The sequence below is a fragment of the Trichoplusia ni genome, chromosome 16 (genome assembly GCF_003590095.1).
Source record: "Trichoplusia ni isolate ovarian cell line Hi5 chromosome 16, tn1, whole genome shotgun sequence".
NCBI lineage: Eukaryota > Metazoa > Arthropoda > Insecta > Lepidoptera > Noctuidae > Trichoplusia > Trichoplusia ni.
The window spans coordinates 6,940,132-6,962,895 of record NC_039493.1 but is presented as its reverse complement, the minus strand read 5'-3'; the positions used below and the strand labels follow the sequence as shown (position 1 = coordinate 6,962,895).

General features: G+C 35.8%; 2 protein-coding genes across 4 annotated transcripts in view; one reads left to right on the top strand and one right to left on the bottom strand.

The window, feature by feature from the left end:
• The window catches only part of LOC113502027 (beta-arrestin-1), a 66,311-nt gene extending 48,748 nt beyond the window's left edge, over positions 1 to 17,563 (bottom strand). For 2 of the 3 annotated variants that reach the window (XM_026883387.1, XM_026883388.1), the window contains exon 1: positions 17,210 to 17,563. The gene's annotated coding sequence lies outside the window, so the exon portion shown is untranslated. The remainder of the gene's footprint in view (positions 1 to 17,209) is intronic. The other variant, XM_026883389.1, reaches the window with a different exon arrangement.
• Positions 17,564 to 17,938: 375 nt separating this feature from the next.
• Positions 17,939 to 22,499, top strand: LOC113501830 (protein FAM8A1). The gene is made up of 4 exons (XM_026883113.1): positions 17,939 to 18,375; positions 18,660 to 18,798; positions 19,173 to 19,299; positions 19,894 to 22,499. Exons 1-4 carry the CDS (start codon positions 18,045 to 18,047, stop codon positions 20,215 to 20,217), a joined length of 921 nt encoding a protein of 306 aa, XP_026738914.1. The 5' UTR covers positions 17,939 to 18,044; the 3' UTR covers positions 20,218 to 22,499.
• Positions 22,500 to 22,764: the final 265 nt, after the last annotated feature.

Here is a 22,764-nt window from a genome sequence, read left to right as displayed (position 1 = left end):
AATCATATCTAAATATGGCAACGTCAAAATGTGATTAACGAATACGAAGCCAGAAAGGTTTCAGTCGAAGTAACCTTTAGATGCTAAAGCACTAAATTAAAAATGACAAGTACAAGACTTGATGGATTAGGAACAACAAAAGTTACTTAAAATAATTCAAAAAAACTTTTCAATATCTATCGAACAGATAATGTTCATCTAAAAACGACGTGATATAGGGTTACCAAACACCGATCTGCTAATAAAATTGTGAGTAAATAGTTTAGCGAAATGAATCCCCGATCGGGGCAGGGTGGGCGCCCCAGATAAATAATTCTTGTCGGGTAACAGTGAATACTGGTCTTAATTTAATATGAATAATGAATTAAGCGAGCTTGCGCTACTACCCGCTATTGTGCTTTCTACCTGATCATATTGCTTGTATTTACCATACTTTATTTAAGGTATCACTTAAATCGAGGGCGAAATCCACCATTGTCGGTCAAACCCAAATAACAGCTAAGATTGAGAGTGGTATCGTCAAGTTGTTGATTTAAATTTCGATTTGTTTCAATCTAAAGGAATGAGAACAACTACGCTATTTATATTGTTCCTCAAAATCCTGTCGGTTTTCCACACGCCCGTCGTTAATGTCAACGTTTTTCTTATTCCTGGGTATTTTAATTGTGTTTACGAATTACGTCATACTTTGGTGTCTGCCTCACACCTTCAAAGGTACCGCAACGTCCCACTCATAGGGATGCGAGAGACAGTCCTTTTTATACAAATTAGGTAAAAGTAGTTATGTAGGCCATGTGAGGAAGATCATTCCAGTGTTAAAAAAACGACTTGTTTATACGATAAATGTCAAATAGTTTGGGAAAAGCGGACACAGACATATTAAAATGCATGTCGACTTGTATATAAGGCGACTCGCTTTATTCTTTTTTGATGTCATTACGAACGAACAGTCTTTCTTTAATTACGTTTTGTGGCTTTTTAATTTAATGAAAATGAAATGAGGAATCGTTGTCACAGTGCAGTCGCGAAAGCACTTACTTCAGAATGAAAGCTCAGTTGTTTAAAAAGACGAGGTAAGTTTATGAGCAACATTTCTATTTCATAACAACCCAACGCTTTAGATTCCAGTATCTACCTAGTGTTTTTAATTCGCAGCCAACTTGTAGACATCTGTAGGAGTATAATAGATACACCTTACATTGCCAAATGAATTTCGTTTTCCCAGAAGGGCGAGGCCAATATCTTAGGAACTGTAGCATTTGAGATGTTTTCCGAAGCGGTGACCTCAATTCCCGTTCAGGATTCGTCTCGACTACGCGGAATTTTCTGCGTTGATTAACAAGAGTCGTATTATTCAAAATGGTGGTAAAGGTTTAATCCGCGTTTGGTGAAAACTTAATAAAAGCATGAACATTTCTTCTGGCGTTATCTTTTTTGTTTCAAGATATTTCCATTTTATATTTTCTTCTACAAAACATTTTAAAGAAAACCGTGACAATGGTCGTGTATGTTTAGTACATCTAAGTGAAAAAGTCTTCCAAGAAATCATAAAAGCAGTTCAAAGAAGCATTACACTAGGTCCTAATTAGCCCTACCTGCAAAAACTAGGTCTTTCAGTATGGCGAGGTTTTAATTAAGTGCACAGCAGAGCCAAAGATTCTCGTTATTGTATGTATATTCGCTGACAATGTGTATTCATGGGACGAGCGATGCGATTCCGGCCAATCGTATTGTACATGAATTATGTATGTACAGTGCAATCAGTGGCGTCGGTAACGACAAATTACTCCACGTATATCAGGACAATGGTATCGGGCGGTATCGCTAATGTATAATGTAAGTAACAGACGGCTTACTGATAATGCACTCTGTTGACTTAGTCCCAGCGACAATTAAAGTAATGGACGTCACTCTATTAATAGCTTCGTTGGTTTTTTTGTTAAACGCAACGTCAAAACGCTTTATCCAATAGCGAAGCAGTATTAAACGTTTCCGAATTCATTTTTGTGCTGTGTTAAACAAACACGTCACAGTCATCATTCATAAAGTCATTTTAAAAACATACATTTTGTTTTCGATAAGCGCCATTGATTCAAACTTATGACTAAAGTGAATCACAGTATTTTAATCCTTATCATAATAATATGATAATAAAAGTCAACAGAGCTCATGACACAAGCTTGGAAACATATCGCAGCGTGATTATAATCTTGATTAGGTTGTATTGATTGTCGAGTAAATGCCATGCAGTATTTAATTCACAGCTTCACCAGTGGAAAACAGTAGAAATAGTAGCTACTAGCTGTTGCCCGCGACTTCGTCCCCGTGGGTAGAAGATATAAGTTATGATTTATACCTGCCGTTTTTTTTTTCACATTTTCCATTGTATCTTCTCTCCTATTAGTCGCAGCGTGATGGTTTATAGCCTAAAGCCTTCCTCGATGAATGGTCTATTCAACACAAAAATAATTTTTCAATTTGGACCAGTAGTTCCTGAGATTAGCGCGTTCAAACAAACAAACAAACTCTTCAGCTTTTTATATTAGTATAGATAAAAGTGTTTTGGCCTTTATTTTCAACAATTTCATCATCCACTTCACATTCATGTCCTGTCTGTTGGTCTAAGTAATGAACCATCAAAGGAACGAATACATCCTGCCTTTTCCATCACAACCTAAAATATATTTATCGAAAATCACCACCAAATATGATGATATTATCTATTCATGTCGTAACTCAACGTCTCAAGTGAACGACAATAATTCAATCAACCTCCTTACACATAAGCATTGATTTGAAATATAATTACGTTTATTCCGCTCGACTGAGTTTGGAGAAATTTGTTTCGTCATTTAACTTCGAATGTTTGACAATTGAAGACGAAAAGTCCGGGTGTTACTTAAAAATGAGGGAAAATCGGATCATTTAGCAAGAAAGAGCAAGAATTAATTAAAATAAAATCATTTATTTCTTGTAACAAATTCACCATTTCTGCTCTCTATGGCACGTATTGCCCAGTTTCAAGAGCACATTAAAACATAGTAAACTTTAATACGTACGCGATATGTCGGGATGTATACTTTAACGGCGGTACGTGTCTTTGAATATTTTTAAAACATATTCACGTACTCGCGTTGCCATGTTACCCACACGTTTGCAGCTCTTTAAAAATGCCGGTAATTGACAGCGTTAAATAACTTTACATTATTATTTGATTTTATGTTTGTCTTGCATTTCTTCTTCCTCTTCTCTGTTTCATGAGTGTTAGAAAATGGCCAATATAAAAGGACTATGGAAATGGCTATTGCTACAAGGCCATGGGTCACTCGGGCGCCAACACTACAGTCAGTAGCTCCACGAGTTTGGCAGGCACGGCTGCCACATTTTTGCATTTTTAATATTACGAGAAAATTATCAGTACAAACCCGCACACTAGACAGTTTTATTATAAAAGTACACATAATACACGCGAAACATTACCAGATTAAAAAGCCGGCGTAACTCTTTATAATGTTAATACAGTATTCATTTGATACAGTCGTACAAACACTGCCGGCGATAATGGAAGGATTATAACGCTCAAGCTCTGCTCCAATGGATTATGAGGGTTCCACGTTTATAACGAAACATAAATTTCCTTCGCAGTATTTTATAATTTTCTAACTTAGTATATGACGCGAGCGATGGTGATTTACAAACACCTCATTGAAATACATATCGTTCATAGCAAAATTTAAGTAAATTAATTTAAATTACTATTACTTAAAGGTTACGCAAACCTCTAATGTCCAACGTCCAGGAAATAAAAAGTGTGAAGAATTCCGTTTCTGACTGTACAAACTAAAGTCACGCGAAACCACTGCAACGAACCACCCACTTACCATTACACTTGCTTTCCACGTGCAACTTATCACACAAGTGCAGGTTTGACCTTTCGAAAGGTCAATCAGGTCAGTGAAAGTCATTCTAGCTTCCCCCGCATATCCACCAACACCATCGTGATATAAATCCCTTTTGCCCGTCGCCGTCATTTCGATGCCACTCCACATAATTAAATCATTATGACCGCAATCATAAAAACAGCAAAGCTCTTATCATGCAAAAAAATGAGGAAACAACGGAGTGTGATCAATAGTTCAGGTTTACGTTTTTATAGATGGCTGCAATTCCTCAATCTGACGACTGGTGTGTTTTTTTGTCTACTTTTCGCAGCAAATTCATCTGAGAACCTGCCATCGCTAAGTTGTCTCTAATACTAGTCAATACTTGAGTGTGTTGTACGTTACCCACGTGAACCGATGTAAAAAGCATTAAATAATCGAATTCTAACGAATCGTATTCACAATCGTCATAACGTTTTCCGCGAAGTCTTTATGAGCTAGCCTTCAGTTCAGTCTATCATAATGGATCGATAGTTGCTTGATGTTTATCTATTGTTTCCTTGAAGCTGAAATAACTGAATTATTTCGTTAGTCCCTCAGTTACCGCTGACTACGAACAAGTTGTTTAAGCTTATCTCAAAGTTTTGGGGCTTTAATCAATCCTAATTATCAAAGCGCTGGAACGGCGAGGTAATTACTCTAAAATCAATAAACTTTCTCGAAGAAACAATCATGTTTAGGCAAGTGTTTACGCCCCCTAGCTATCCTGAGTAATTGTTTTTAACATAAGTGACATTGCCCATTTTCAGTAGTACTTAACAGAGCTGAGGAGATTGTGTGCAGACTGCAGACACGTGCAAACTATTATAACTTTCAATTGACTTAGTGAAGAAAATCCAAGAGATCGTAATTAAAATCTTGAAGTATTCAAATCCCAAAATGAAGTTTTCGATAATTGCTGATCTGAAAGATTACTAGGTTCTATCTTTTAAAGAAATACTGTTCTAATTGTTGCAAAGATTTGGTCATTGAGACCAGGTTTCAAGTGCCAGTGGGAGTGGTGTCGTTGGAACAACATTCAACGTTCAACTATAAGCAAAGGGAGACGAGCCATTACTTGGACAGTAGCCGTACGACAAATAATATAAAGCAGTATTGTACGTTATACTGCCACACATCAATGACCACCCCACGAAATACACTTCCCGTCAGTATTCATATAAAATATAGGGTGGGGTTTTCAGACAGTTCGCTTATTATTCGTGATTCAATTGAGGTTATCTGATAAAATAAGGAAAGTGCTGCCTAATTGATTCTGTTTGTTGCAACTTATGATGATTTCAACTCTGTATTGCGCACTTCAATAGAATTCTTATTTCTAGTAGTTATTCATTTTAACGGTGTAGATATCTTCACGAACTTGAAAACTAACAACAGTTTGTTATATTTCCTTTTAACATGACATTAATGTAAAGAAAAACACAACTGGATCTTGTAAGCGTATCTTCCTTCTTTGGAAAGGAATGATGACTACGGTCAATTAAGTTTATCCGTACGCCATAAACATCTTAGAACAAAATAAACATTATTTTATTTTTAGCTATAAAAAGAAACCGCGTAATGAAGTTCAAGAGTAAAAACGAAGATATAAATAGCATCGACAGATGGCGCTAGGCGGGCAGGTGCGCATGCGCCGCTAGTGTCAAGGCTCATCTTTTTATGGTCAAGGTTGGCTCCATAGATGTCACATGAACGTTTATTTGACTCAATTAGTTTGTCCATGTTGTTGTTCATACTAATTACAATTGCAAATGGCCTCTACCTATCTACAACATGATAACTCTTAATTAGGAAATAAAAATGAATTATTTAATAAACTATTTTTAATAGCCCCAACTATGTGGTTTTGTCACGACCTTGAATTATAGAGATTAGCTTAGATAGGCAGAGTTCGCGTAACCAGATTTTATTAATGTACTAGCAAAACTTGCACAAACAAAAACTGTTCATAAAAAATATACATAGAGACAAGAAATCTCGGCGAAAGTCTTTGAATAAGAGAGCGCTGACGACTTCCCTTAGTAATGACACGATTTCGCCATAAATATAAATAATGAACTACGTCAAAGGATATGAAAGAACGACCGAGCATGCGGCGGAGCTGGGGTTGCTAATGGTCTTTTTTATCGGTCGAAGAAGGCAGCACAATACCGGCACGGTATCGTTGCGATGTCGGGACTTACAATGACCGGTAAAAAAGGTAGTAACAGCGATCTAATTGCCATGAAAAACCAACGGAAACATAGATTAATTTAGCAGCCCATGTCTACTTTTGGCGAAAGCGTAAATGACAATTTTGGGAACAGTTAGGCTAAGCGAATAATACCTACATTGGCCGAATCGTATAAGTGGTATACGTCATCATAAAAATAGCAATACGCTAACACAGATTGATTTCGGTCAGCGTCTGCTGATAATGGTGTTTGCATTCGAAGGAGATTATTTAGAGAAGAGCATATCTAGCTGTTTAATGTTTAATGAAAAACCGGATTCATTACCAATTAGAACGGGACTGAGTAATAAATGGTGGCGGTGGGCATACAATTAATGCAGTTTATGGGCAATTTGTGCAGTTTGGTGTGCGTTATCGAAAATGTACTAAGAATTAACAATTTAAAAACTATTGTGCAGCATGGTGTTACTTTCATTATAAACTGAGTATGCGGATCTTGTTACAGTTACTCATGCTCTGCATTTGCTGGAATTTAGATTTGATGCCTTCAAAGGCTTTAAGTAGGACCGTTGTTGTTTATTGCAGATATAACTTCACTCGTTACGCATTCAAGAGAAACGGGTCGCGGGCAATTTGCCCGATGTCTTCCTCACTCGACTGCTCTTTTTGTAGCGACTTGGATTCCACTTCGAAGACTTTAACTTGGAAAAGGGTAAACGGAAATGTGGCAATATAAGTATTGGATACATGTAAGATTTTCATTCTGATCCCGAACTCTTTCGTTTAGTCAACTCTATTACAATGGCTCTTAAGTTTTTGTACGAACGTATAACTGAGGTACACTACAATTTAGAGCTTATCTCGTGTCTTATCCCCGTGCCTGCCTCTATAAGCACAGTCCAAGAATAAAAAAGAAATAAGTCATCGTAAAATTATCAGACTGCATCCAAATGTGGTACTACTCAGTAATCAAGAATCTGAAGGTACGAATATAAAACAACTTGAGTACAAACTGGCAGCAACATTGTTTGGATGCACTTAAATTGCAGAGGAGCAATGACCGCTCTATCCATACGTGTCCGCCGTTATGAGGCGCCTTCAACATCAACCTTCTTTGATGAAATACGTTTGCAGCCTTATTCAAAAAATTAAGGGCTAAACAGCCGTTAGTTCTTAGATATATCACCCACATCACCGAATATTTCCGATTGATGGTGTTCATGAAAAACACTTTCCTAAACAAACTAATTAATCGATGCAAATCACGCTATCCCATAGTGAGCATCACGCTGTTAACCATGCGTCTATAATTGATCGCAATTATGCGGTCAGCATTGTTTAGATATGCTAATATATTATACATAAAATTAATTAATAGGAATGCCCTAGTAAGTGGTTACCTACTTTTTCCTGAACACAGTAGGGTCAACAAAAGTTTTATTATATCTGACATACCATTGCTTTTACAATAAATGAAACATCACAATAAGATGTTCCAGGCAGAAACCCTAAAATTATAGAGAAGCGACTTAACACGATAAATATTTTTACTGAAAATTAATGTCAATTTCCTCTACAACTAAGTATTTCATGCGGAAACGTAGATACATGTTTCTGTCACAAACAGACGTGGCAGAGTAAAGGTGACGTAAGCTTCGACTCGGATGAAATCAATACAGACTTATTGAGTACCGAGCACCAAATCCCAAATCCTAAACACATAAAAGAACCTTTCCCAATTTTTCATTGAATTTCCGTTTACAATCAGAAAGTAAAAATAAATTTCGGCCTCAAATAAGATAAATATTTTTTTGGCGAAGTATTCAGTAAGGTGTTGCCAACGATTGAGAATCTAAATATTCGTGGTTTGATTTATTTCAGCCATCATAAAGACTTCAAAATGGATGGCGAAGAAAATGTCAACACGAATTAAATAGAAGGAAATAGCTTTTGACTTTTCTTGACATACGAAGTGTTCGGCTTCATTAGTATTGATTGTCTCTATTCTAATATGGGATTAATCCATGAACTGTTAGAAACACGTCTAAGTAATATTTGCCTTCTACATACTTGAACAAAAGTCCAAACTCCAAATATAGAAACTGTATATGTAAGTATTCTGCGACACATTACATTGAGGTTATAAGCAACAAAATTGGCTTCGTACAATAAACGATTTACGGGGATCGAATGTGCCATAACACATTAATGTTGATGGTTTATGAGCAGAAAGGGCGATAAAAAAAGCTTTTCTGTCGCTTTCGTTTATTATAGGGAGCCGAGATAGATATTTCTATTCGGTGTCAGTTCCAATAATTCCTGACCGTGAAATGTTGAAATAAGATGAAAGATAATTAAATTTAATAGAGGTGTGCCGGCAAATAACTTCTTAGATGTTTTAGTGTGATCAACAAATATAAATAAAGGTCATCTCCAAACCGACGGATTTCTGAGAAACTTCATTATGTGTAAGGTCGAATGGAAGCCGTTTTCTAATCGTATTTCTCATGAAAATTTTGGGAATAGGGGCATTATCAACGCTTCGCTTATTCTTAATATTACACGCTGTTAGGCACTACGAGTGGTTGAAGTCGCTGTGGTTAGATTGTCATCTGATATGAAATTGTGTCATATTTACGTAATAGAAACAATTTTCTGTAGTAAATAACATGTTTTAGAAAAAAGTATTAATATTCTTAACGTACAACGTGTATGCTTTGGGATACATAGTACCCATTACCAGGGGTATAAAGTGCAATAGATTTTTTTAGTCACAGGTGAAATTTCATCAAACGACCTTTAGATTTAAACGAGAAGGAAAGACAAAACCAATTGAGGTAGCATAGAGGTTGGTACCTAAAAGATTTAAGCTTTAGCTTTTAAACGAGTATCATAATTGCAGACATTGTATAATTGAGATAATAATACTTCATAAACATATATTTCCGGATGTATATTTAGTGTCCAACACGCATAATAATAATATTATCAATAGGTACACAAGATAATGCGCTGAGTGTATGAAACAATTGCTCTTATCTAATGGTCATTATCGTAGGAAGTGATACAGATAAGTAGGTGCTGTGGATCGCATATCTGTGCCGACTAGGAATTAGGAAAATGAACCTTACCGCAATAAAGTCGAATGAAACTAATATACGACATTAAGAGATTATTACATGCCTTATCATTTGCAGATTCTAATTCAGAATATGCACCATTTTCCTTCGAATATGTTTTTGCCAATATTAATATGAGGTTCCATGGACTTAAGCTCAAGGAAAAGATCGTGTTGATAAATTAATGATCTGAAATAGCTTACTGACAATACGAGAGAACCGTAATCAATGTTCAATGAAGCGAAAATCGTCAATAAAAATTTTCCTTGTACGTTTCTATTTTTATATCATTATAGCATTATTTAGAAAGATCAAATCGCTCTTTTGAGTGATTTCACAACAAGTTTCACAAACCCTTTAAAGCGTAAATAAATTTTGTACGCAAATGAGTTGAGTTGTAATGCATGAAAGCTTTTAAAGAGTTTTTGAAAGCACTAAAGGATGTAACCCTCTTTGAATTTTTCCACGGACAACCAATTATGTGTTGAAAGCTTGTCTAGTTGTATTAAGTCTAGAACATCGAGCTAAAGTGGCTATTGTATACACGCTCCGTTGCACAGGGAAATATAAGGTCCCTAGTACTGTAGCAATGAGTGAAGGTAGAAAAATCTATACAAAACTGCTTAAATGCCTAAAATAACGATAGTACCTATACCTTTAATTTGTTAGGACTGACATATACTAGCATTTACTGATGGCTCTAGAAATTCAATTTCTTCAACTTACTTTACTGGTAAATCAATGTGGATAAAGATACAGACGTTCAATGTTTATTTGCCACAAAATGGAGCCAGTTCATCAATCAAAATCGTTATGATTTTAAAAATAAAATTTACGATTTGCCAGCGGATGCGATTTATTTTACTGATGCCGCTAATATTTAGTTCTTGATTGGCGAATCTGAATCCAATACCAATATGGCTCAAGAATTATTTCAAACCTAAGGTCGAATATGTGTAATGCATTTTGCGTGAATAAAGTTGATTGCGTCATCTCAGTTACCTCAAAACGTTAATGATACTATGTGCTGAAGGTCGTGTCGGTTCCCACACAGGATAAACATTTTTACAACCAGACATTTAGCCCCAGCTGGGTCGATTCAGCGTAAACATTTACGCTTTGTACGACCTTCACAAAAGCAAAAAAAAAAAACATGTTTAAACATTTAAGTGAATTCTTTGATAATTTACTATTAGAATTAGACCTATTTTCTTGTAACCTCTTTTGATCCACATTCGTTACTACTTTGGGCCCGCAACTTTGACCTTTTTATTGTGAGCAAATAAAGAAAGAATTTTGGGTTTATCAAAATACTTCTTAAAACTCTATCGACGTTAGTTCGAGATCGATTCGCAGAAAGGTGTACTCATGAAATATTTACGTCTTAAGAAACGAATATTTCTGGAAACCGGAGATATTTCCTCTAGTTGTGATACAGCATTAAATATTGAGCGCTATTATTCCGCCCTCGTAAGACAACAAGACTGATTCAAACGTTTGTGTAGGCTTTACCTTCACAAATAATCACTCATACGTGTTAATTTAAAAATGGATAAAAAAATTATTGGCAAAAGACATTAGTCATTAATTTCGGCAGTGAAAGATTTATTTTACTATCAGCAGATGCATAACAAACCTAACCTCGTATTTAACTCTTCGCGTCGTTACTCTATTTTTTGAGAATCGTGAGTGACACTCCAATGTTACATCGGATGACGCACGAGCCGAATTGTGTCAAGAGGCGAGGTGGGCACGCATATGTAAATGTTTTATCTAATCTAGACATTCTAGGAGAAGGTCTTAAGTGTTATATTACCTCTTTTGTGTATACATCTATTATTTACAATGACATCTCCGTTTGGACGATATGCGATAAGAGTATAATTTACTACGGTACGAATTTACTTATGAATTTATGTTCCAGAAAAGGTCGCGTACAGGTATTTCTCTTCAGTACGCTGTTTCAATTTAGGATTATCTTTAGTATAGAAGCAAACTCTGTCAACATTACTATCTTTACTGCTCAGTACACACTTTTGTTTATATATGTTTTCACAACAATAATTCTATTGCAGTCTTGTTTAGCTGAACTCGTTCGCTATCAGTGACATAATTATTTGTTTGTCAAATTCGCAGGGGGTTAACAATTTAACCTCTTAATATTATGCAACAGCACACCAACCCAGATAGATTACCAAGTAGCTTGATATTTACAGAATTCCATTGAATACAAAGTTCACGAACTTTGGAACTGCGAAATACGTCAGAATCGAGAATTCCAATAAAATTTATGCGTGAAAACCGGTGCGTGATGATAACTTGATTAAGTAAATTCCATTCCCGTTTTTGCCAAGTGTTATTGTTTGAGCGAAAAAGCTGCACACCACAATTTTTAAAATCACAATAATCGTCAACTTACATTTATGTAACCTAAAATTTTAAATACTTATAACTTTTTCTGGTAGGAGTATACGAATACAGGTCACACAGCCACGGTCATACATATGACGGATGTGGACCAATCCATATCTGTAGCATATTTTTGGAACATGGACATAATCCTCTTATGTTTGTAAAGCGGTGTCCTATCCTACTCCATATTTGAAGTGTCGTGACCAACAACTCGTGTTTGCTGAGTCCGACGTTTAATTAGTAAGTGTGGGGAGATTCGTAGAAGGTCAAGAGTACTAGTTGAATACAGAACCGGTATAAGTAAAGTTTGGTTATATGGGGTAGGGCAAAAGGAACTGCTAAAATGGATTTGAAACAGCTGATGGATACGAGAGATCAGTATATTCGAGACTGTTTAGACTGAAGTTTAGTGAAACACATCGTAGTACTTCCTTTTCCAGACTCAAAAACGTCTAAGAGGGTTCCTCCATAAATTCCTTCATATTAACATTTTGTATTATGATGAAAAGTCACCGTACAAAAATATTCAAAGAAATGATATTGCTGTAAGATAAGTTAGCTTCGCACCTCGACAACCGTGACATTGAAATATTGACTGGCAACTGAATAATAAAACGACAAGACATATCTGTATGTTAGAGATTGTCACGTTCTCTAATACAAGTTATCGCCATCTCAAGTTCTAAATTAGTTTCTTTAACTAATGTAGCGTTAAAATTACGTAGGATGTTCAAATCATTTTTCATTAGCAATCTACATTTTATGGACGAGTTAAGAAAGTTGTCTTACTCAAAAGTTATTAGGTCCTAATAACTAAATTAAGGAAAGTTCAAAGTAATATAGCTAGCTTCATCATAGTATAAAAAGTTTAATAGCAGTTCTGGTAACTGTCTGCAAATGAGCCTAAACTCTTTATTAAACTTCTTTAAACTTAGTAATTTTAAGGTAATAATGCTGATAACGTCAGTACTTGTGTTTCTGTCAGATGCATCGTCCAGTCCATCCTTCTGCGGCTGTAGCGATGGGAGATTGGTAAGTACCAGTGTGACGTCATCGGTTATGAGTGTTCGACGGTTATCTGTTTTTGGTTCGCGGCGCATTCTTCACAGCAAGTAAGTTATATTTATAGCACAACGTCTATTGAAAACACTCCACGTAATGAATATAGTTTTAATATTATTATGATATCATATTATTATAACGTATATCTTAGTGTTATAGGTCGTAAAACAAATGAACAGAATATAAATCAGATAGTAAAATGCAGGCCATACCAACGGGCAATGGAAATTTTAATTACGCTGAAAACAATGGTCCATAAATGAAATATCCCGAGGTGAGATACGGCGTCGTTTTTTCATCAGTTCGGATACGTGCACGTCAACGTGACGGAAACCATCGTTCATGCATACTTGATGACCCGCGCCTGGCTCCCCAGTCCCCTCCATCCGAATAACTTCGGGCTTGACTTCTCACCCGGGACCAATTGTGGCCATTCGAATACAATTCACACATCCTTCATATAAGTTTTTGTTAGTAAAATTTGGATTGTTCTTCTAACCGTTTAACATCTTAAGTGATCAATATTCATGCAGCGTATTCCTTGTTAACAGTGATTATGGAAGCACCTCCACAACCCCTGTTCCTTTGAAGTTTGTCAGCTTAAAGAACGTGAGTATGAAACGTGACCAGAATTCTCACAACTTCATCAGTTTTTCACAACCTCGTGTTTTATCAACTATCACCGCTCGTAGAGTCGGACTGGCGCATTTAACATGTCGGATTATTCTTCCCAGTGTTAATAACAATTAAGACATCATCACTTTAATACAGATTAGATCTTCACAATGTGCGTCACTGTACAAAACTCTGAGATCGTGTAATCTTGCATCTCCACACTGTATTATTTCGTAAAACATAGGTACATAAATTACGCGCTAATTACATTTTAGAATGAGTTAAGCAGAATTGGTAACTGAGTAAATTAATACTAACATATTTGTGCCAATCGTGCGTCTCATATGCTTTTAGAAACCATATTTTTCGCCAAATACAGTCACGCTCATTATACCCGTATACCGTTTGTTAGTGGGACATACACGTAAATATACAGGCTAGACGACTTCGTGTGTGTGCGCATTGGCTCATCTCGTATTATTTAGTAGGTACTCTTTCGCGAACAGACGCCGGTCGAGTGGCGCCAGGTGGGTGTAAACAAAAAATAAAAGGAGGCGCCGTTTAGCGAGCTTGCCTCTACATTTGAATGCAACGATGTCGTAAAGCAAGATCACTAGTGACACTCAGTACAGGTCGAGCTGAACGTGTAAAGGTCGACAGATCGTTAAATGTGTAGGATATGTACAATTCTGCTAAAGGTTCCGATGGCATTATAATGATAATCACATTTTAATAGTTGGAACAAGAACGAGAAGCAACTGATTAGAATAATGACCTTGCCTGTTTACGTGCGCACTATCGTTAGTTCAATCGATTACAGAATATCTGTTATACTGATTAGTGTCCGTTGGCAAATAAAGCGGAACAAATTATTGTGGCCACCGCCGGTGGGGAACTGGGAACGGCGCAACGCAATCACAAACCAATCAGGTCCTTAATCCTTGGAGTAAAGGGATAAATTAGTTTGTGTCACCCGTGGGAATGGTCGGCACGACATGAGGTGACGTAGCTCACGGTTGGATACTTTAAATACCTGGCTTCGTCAAATCGTATTTCACTTTCCTACAGTTAAAAGTGAGTTGCGAAACTAGTACAAGCGTGAACTTTAGAATTGTTTGCCATCAAAAATAGCTGAAGTATGTAGAATGTTTATAATTTTATCTATTTTAAACACATTCCTAGGGCTGTGTGAAGTGCCGACACGGCAGTGACTAATCGCTTAGCGATGAAATCTTGCTCAAAACCAAATAGGATCCTATGAGTCAGAGATCAGATAACTGACCCGGTGCACTGACCAGACTGATTCACGACTCGGGCGGAGGTTTAATGGAGCCTTCGGTAACCAGTCAGCGGCTTGGAACTTAAGTTACAGTAACTAACAATCTTGGCCTCAAACAAGATTAACTAGTTTCAGAGTAAATAGGGTTTTTAAGTTTGTATATACGTTATGTTTGGAGTTAAATCTTATGTCTAAAGTGCATTACAAGTAAGGGATAGGGAACCATTTATATTTTTATAGGTTTTTGGTTCAGTATTTGAAAAATGACAAACGTATCGCAAACTCTTGCCCAATCGAAAGATGTTAACTAGATCGCATCGCAATTAAATAACCATCCACCGTTAGAATTAGCCATGAATCTCTCAGTTTTATCAATGTTGCGTGATAAAAATTGTTACTTGGCAGTGAAAGTGCTATTTAAAATACGTTATACCGAATTATTGGATATATGGCGTCGTAAAAGTATTAGACTGTAAAATATTGCGCAAAACTCTTTCATGGGCAGAATGAGATAGTTTTATATTTCGAGTTCTAATTTTACACTGGGGTAGCGACTACCCACGTTTTAGTGCCGACGAGCTCGAAAGTACCTCGGGCCTTTTACCTATTTGGTTACAATGCCGTAGTAAATCTATATCTACAACTGTAAAGATGAAATCAACCCATCTCACATTTTAGATTTAAGGGTCGCGTAGGTGTTTTTGAAAACGGGTACCACACATTTTTAAAGCTCACAAAACGCTCATCCGTTAAATGGCAGTTCCACATTATTCAGAGCGACGTCACCATTTTTACCTAGAAAGGGGAATTTTAGCACCTCTTTTACCAGATTACGGGTTCGTGAGTTCCCAAAGAGGATGAAAGTCGTAGCGCCCCGGCGAAATCACGACTAGCTAACGAAGGGCTTAAAACATTGCTTAGCCTAGAGGTATACGTTTGACATGATACGATTTTATACACGGCTTCGTGGGCATCAAGTTGGAGAGTATCTACATAAACTTTGAAATAATATGCGTAGTAAAATATTAACAAATGTAAATTGTTGTCAAAGTACACATACCAAGATATTTAAATTACGAAAAAACAAAATAACCATACTCGTAGTGAACTAAAGCCCTGGTGTCATAAATTGGCCGTAGGGACAATAAGCGAACCAAAGCACGATGCGCAAGCAATGACGAATTTAATGCAGTCGTCTGTCGAGTTCTATGCGATGTAAATTTTAATTATGGACGACGCCACTCGGCGCCGGCTTTTTATGTGTGCAAAACAAAACGAAGGACACAACTTATATTTTTTTTAAGCTGCTAGACATCGAGTTTTAAGAATTTTCGTTTCTTTTTTAATTTTTAGATGTTACGCAAAAAGAAGGTTGTTATACATTATCATTTGTCCTAATAATGACACCTCATTTAGATGTCGATATATCTTAAATTATACCCAGGCCTGTAGACAAAAAATATGAAACCTCTAATGTCATCATAAATAAAGACTTAATTATAATTAATACATGAGAAGGGGTCTTAGACCAATAATGGCAAAACTATGTGACTGTTATTCAGGCAGTGGGGGGAATATTTTGCTTTTTATTATTTATTAGGTAAAAACAACTACATTATAGGATATGTTTGTTACCATCATACCTGCAAAGTTAATTAAAATCCAACCATTTTGGTCTAGCACAGAGCTGAAAGTTTATGAATATGGCTGAGAGTATTGCAAAAATGTAAATAAAAGAACACTTTATGAATGTCAGGCTTTTATCAATGAAAACCTGACATTCATAAATGATATGTACGTGATATGGATAGAGAGTTATTTTGGGCATATGTGATATGGCGTATGACATAATGACAAGATATTCTGATTTTCATACAAGTACTTGCATGTATGTACCTACTGTTTTAGATATATATACCAAAAGTATTACATAGTTATCCAACAAGTGGTCTCAATGTCAGCAGGTTGTTTATCAAAAATATTACATAAACAATAAGCCTTTAACTAACTTTAATCTACATTTTGTAAATAGACTATGTATTAAAAATTCATTCAGATTTGATTATTGTTTTAATATTAATTTCATGTTAAATAAAGTTTTATTTGGGTAATATGGTGTTCTTGTTTTCTTAAAGATTCAAGTACTAGTTTAAATCTCTGAATTCTCCACTCACACCATCAGGCCGGTGACCAAGTAAAAAAAGATATTCCAGATCTTGGGTCTCTTTCATAACCCTGTGAGGTTAAAAATTAACATTATTTAAAGTATGAAATATAAACAAAATAGGAAGCTACTTAAGTAATTAGTGATGTTAATAAACTATTACTAGATAACTGTAAAAACTACTGACTTAATTAAGGGACCCAGGTAGGTAGAGCATAACCTTATTATTTCTGCCCATAATATCATTTTAAAATAGTGTCGCACTTAATAATGGCACTTTACCGAAACCAAAATTGATATTAAAAAGTTATCATTATGATCGTCCTATACAGTCTACTACGTAAAGATTATAACCATATAAAAAAAAACATTCACACAAAAATAAACCGGACAATACGTATCAGGAAACAGATCATGCTTCAATTACTTATCTACAATACTTACATACAACCGGTCAAGTCGAATTGTGTGTACGCCTCTCTTTATTTACCACTAGTCCAACATGGAACACATAGTATTGTATCCAGTAAAAAAACTGTAAATTACCGATTGTCCACAGCTGACTCTCTACTAAGATCAACGTTTATTCAGTAATAATACTACACAACACTATAAAATAATATTGCACGAGGACACAGCAATTAATACTGTCATACAAAATTTACTAAGTAACATGAATGTCCACTCTACGATCCTATACCACCCAAATTCACATCACCATTATTTGCGCACGCAGTACCTACTCGTTCGACGTTCACATCGGCCATTCGGCTGAACGACGGATGACATTTGAAATGTTACCATGTTCTGAATGTTGCTTTGGCTCATGGCTCTCCGCTTGAAATTCTACATTATATATGATAAAGAGATGCATTTTTTCTATCCATTACCTTTTCCGTCTGTGTAATCATTAAAAATCTATTTCAGAGCTTCGAACATGATCTACCTATTGTTATTGTTTAGGATTCATGCTTTGATTTTAGACACGAATAAAATTCTGGTGTCCAAAAGAAGTAAATGAACTGGTCTACCGTTGTCATTGATAGAGAAACAGCAGCATAGTTTTTAAGTTCTGAATTAAAAATATAAACATCGACTAAACAAAATATTTCGCATCTCTAAAATAGGAATATTTTGAATGTGTATCCGAAATAAAAATTATAATGACTGATCAAAGTCACAAATGTCAAAACAAATTCAGTCAACAAACTGACGTGTACTTTACTTTTATTTAGATACAAATGCAGTTTAATTGTATTAATTTGCGATAGTGCTCATAATGTCTGAGACAGAAAGACTTGCTCAAAATGGGGCAGGGCCCTCGGAGGGCGCAGACAGGAGGGCCGAGGGTGACGCGCCTCCCGTGGTGTCGGAACGAGAAGCTTATTTTCAAGCTCTTCGATTATGGATTCAGCAAGCACAGATGTACCAAAACCTATCCACTTGCTTTCCTTACTACATGATGACTTTTCAAGGCCTACAAAACAACCCGACAAATGTACCGCTGCTAAATAACAATTACCAATTTCAAGTTCCCTTTCAAGTACCCAATCAGCCGCGACCTGCCCCTGAGACTCAGCCACAGCCGGAAAGCCTGACCCCAGCAGAAGGTAGTTAAATTAATGTTCGCCCTACTCCCAGTAGGTCATTTAAAATAATATTGTTTGGATCAAATCCTACTCATGGTAATTGGTTGACAAGCCAATCTACTATAGTACACACATGTGTGTATTAAGTTAGAAAAATGTTATCCTAAAATGAAAACGATCTGGTCATTATTCACCCTTATCTGTGGGTTATATAAAACCTATTATGTGGTGTCTACTGGCAGGACACTGAATTTGTTAATAACTTACTATGTTCCATAATGACAGTAAAATCTTTTTATTTTCAGTGATAGCTCGACATGGAGGTTATGAGTATGTGATACCACCACTACACAAGCGCCTGGTGGCCGAGTTCATTGATTTCATGCTACTGTTCATTGTCAAATTGATTGTGACCTTCATGGCTGTTGACATGTTTGAATTAATGTAAGTTATAGATGGTTATTATATTAGTTAATGTAATTAACATGGTAAGGTTACAACAAAATCCCAAATAGACTTAATGATAGAGATAAAACTTTAAAAAGTTACAAAAAAAGGTTTTCAGCTGATGCTGTCGAGGCATCTAGATTTTTTAAAATGAAAGGCTTATAAACTTATTAAAAAGATGTATCATAATATCTAACTAGAATTATAACAAATATATCATATGCAAGACTTCAACAAAACTACTTGAATACTTTCCTTCTTTCTTACCAATACCACCTTCATAAGTCTTCATATTGACTATATAGCAATAGACCTTAGGAAAGTTACATGTACCTAAAGCATATTTTTAAAAAACCTTTGTAAATTTTCAGTGATCTTGACAAGTTTGACTTTTACAAGTTCAGTGAACATTATGATGACTACAAGTATGCCATGGAGCTGACATCAGAAATACTCTTCCTGGAAGTGATATACAGAATACTTGTGTGCATATTTGAGGTAATTCTTATTATATTCAATAATATAAATTAATATTTCAATATTATTATACTGTTGTAGTTTTTTGGATATGTTTACCCCAAGCAGGTTTCCAATGCACTGAACTATCAATGTTGCTCTTTCAAACTTATATTCACTTTCAATATGGAAATTTGAAATCACTAGCTTGGTGTTTAGTATTTGAACCCTCCTTATATTATGGGGAGGGGCTTGTAGGGTAGTAGGATGTTTATAAGCTGGTATTTTTGTACTCCATCCAATTCTGTAATAACTTGTTAAAATGATTTAAAGGCTCCTAGAATAATGCTAATTAAATTTATATATATTTTTAATCAACTTCCGTACTAAGTAATTCAATCCTTTACATGCATTCAATTCATATGCTCAAAGGCAACAAACGAGATTTGGTGTGGTGGCCTATACCACTGGGCCATTCATGTATTACATGCACAAAAACTACAAATATTTCAAGATTTGGACATCTTTTAATGTGCACCAGTACATTTTACACCATTGCGCTCGTAAAGTATCGCCACGATCTTGCTGGCTGTAGCGATGTACTGTAGAAATTAAGCGTTATTGTATTTGTTTCAGGCTTTCTGTTTATCCAGCAGTGTAGGCCGGACAGGCGGTGCGACCCCCGGCAAAGCGTTACTCGGTATCCGCGTGGTCACCGCCTCGGCCGTCGTCCCCGTCGAGGACAGGCCGCGGGAGACCGTCCTCCTCTACCCCGGCAGGACACTATCTTTCACAGTGGCCTTATTCAGGTCACTTATGAAGAACTTCCTCATATCTCTACTGTTCCCGCTGTGCGTGGTTCTCTTCGTGTTTCGCCACAACCGCACCGGCTACGATATTCTTTGTGGTGTCATTGTTGTCGAAGAGAACATGTTTCCACCAAGACGAAATGCACCATGAACACCTTGTTACCAGCGTTAAGTAATCGGAATCAGGAGTACTGTTGATATTGACTGTGCTTTAGTGAAGCCTATTGTACACTGTGATTTAGCTATGCTAATAGATTTGCTACATTTTCATTATAAGCTGAATGAAGTTAACTGTTGTTATGCAAAAACATCATTAACAATACCATTTAGAACTAAACATGATTGGTATTTATAATCTTTAACGATAAGCAACTTGTTTTTTGCATTACTACAGTTTGAAACAAAGATGATTTCTCTCAAACAATGAATGTCTATCAAGTCATTCAGCATAATTGAATTACTAAGATTTACTGTAGCGTAGTACATTACAGGGCTTTAATGGTGCCCATATTCTGATTTTAGTCGAATCATGTCTTTTGCCTTTGTGTAAGTAAGCGTGATTTTAGCCTAAATATCATTGACTATCGCTAAAATCAAGCCGATTCCCGCAAAATGTTAAGGTTCAAATATTAATCTTGTTGTTTGCGTAAATGTAAAGTTCAAATATGTGGTCTCAAGTTAAATAGTATGGCGACGGTTTGTGTATTTAAGGCATATTATTCATGGAGAAAGTTTAAGCTAATACTCTAAATTTAATTGTTCAATATCGATTTAACTTCAGTGTTTCACGTAGTTTGCAGACTTATTGGTCTTTTATTATAATAAATTTCGTGAGCCGTATTATAATTATTTATTTTATAACGTGCAAGTGTAAACCGTTATCAAATAAATATTTTGATTGGCGTAGTTGGATTGTATTTGAAGTAAATAGTTTTGGAGTTACTGCAATTACTGGCAATTACTGCTATTAGAAATTTAGATTTACTGGTGTTAAACAGTATATAAATTTAATATTCACCAAAGATATTGGTCTATGCTGATGGAAAGGCGTGAAATTCGATTCGTTTAATCATACAGCTTAGCACTTTTTTATTGCAAGGCATGGATTCTGCTATGAACAAGTTTATTTATAATATTTCATCGTCTAGCTTATATTACTCCTAGCCATCAAGTGAGGGTAAAGGGTTCAGTTTTCTGATGTTTTTCGTCAGCTTTATACATATGGCCTTATAGTTTACTCACTAGTACGAATTCTTCTACGAATGTCAGGCTAAAATATCATCTGCATATTAAAGGAGACACGTTCACGCGGATACGTGTCTTCAAAGTGAGCTCGGGCATAGTTGCACTTAAATATTAAATTCATACCGGCCCGTTGCAGTTCTGTTATCATATGGGTTTTGGTGACGCGATGCCCTGGTGAACGTTTTACATCTTACTGCCTGCTATATAATTTGTTAATAACATCCAAACCCAAGTTATGAGGATTCAAAAAAACGACGAAGCGCTTCGAGAAAAGATAGGTAGTGCCCGTGCGCATCGCTTGGCTCGAAATTAGTAACACTGCCGACCTAAATATACATCGAGAAACACGTTGAGAAAGTTAGCAGAAATTGTCGAAATCCTCTCGTTGAATTGGCTCTACACAATCAGTCATAATATTTAAATAGGGATCCCGAAGCTTAATATGAAGTCTGTGGTTTACCTTTATCATACATCTTTCCACCCGGAAACGGTTTCTAACGATACAAATTATAAAGTAAATGCATGTAAATTTTACGTACACCAAGCGCTTCGATTACAGAGAATTATTTTTATGTGTTCGGTTTCAAATATATTCCTACTAAGTTTAGATACAAATTCATTTTATATTAAAGTAAACATGTACAGATGTTAGTTTTTATGTTTGAATTGTTCTTATTTTTTTGGTATTTTTAAAGGTTCAACTAGGGTAAAACACACCCTATATGTATATCAATCAATTTATGTGACTGTATTTTCGTACAAGTTTCGATCGACCACTGTAGCAAATAAATACGAAATAGATCTCTGTTAGTCTTTCCCTAACAGCTGATTTGTTGATTGTTTGTCTATGCTATTTATTTCGTGTACCTTTATTAGTGCTGTTTATATCTTTAGCTTTAGCTAATATCATAATTTATTGTTCGCCAGTAAATGTCTGTTGTCCGTTAAGTAATTTCAGCTCTGTGTAGTTAGTGATGGGGCGGTTCTGTATGGCGGAATAGTGTATGTATTGATCTATCACAAGTTAAAAGATATTATAAAAAAAAAATACCAAAATATTTTTGTAGAATTAGTTTGTACCTACTGGTCTGATGACCAATATTATCTAAATCCTGAGTTACAAAATTGTGATGTTTATTTTTTGTGTATTATATTGTAAATAATTAATTAAATACGAAAAAATCAGAACGTTGTTTTGAATGATAACTACTTTACTGGACATTAGACTTCTTCGTACTTTCCAACCAAACACACTCTGTTTGGTTAGATATCACGTCAAAGATACTTCAACGATGTTTTATCCCTCAAGGTGTCCACTATCAACGAACACACCCCTTTCCGTACTTACTCAAGCATTCTGTAGGTGTAGCTTAAGAAAATATCCAGCAAAGTGGTAAAATAGCAAGTGACTTTAAATTACAAGCAGGTATTTATGTTGTAAACCAAACTGAGG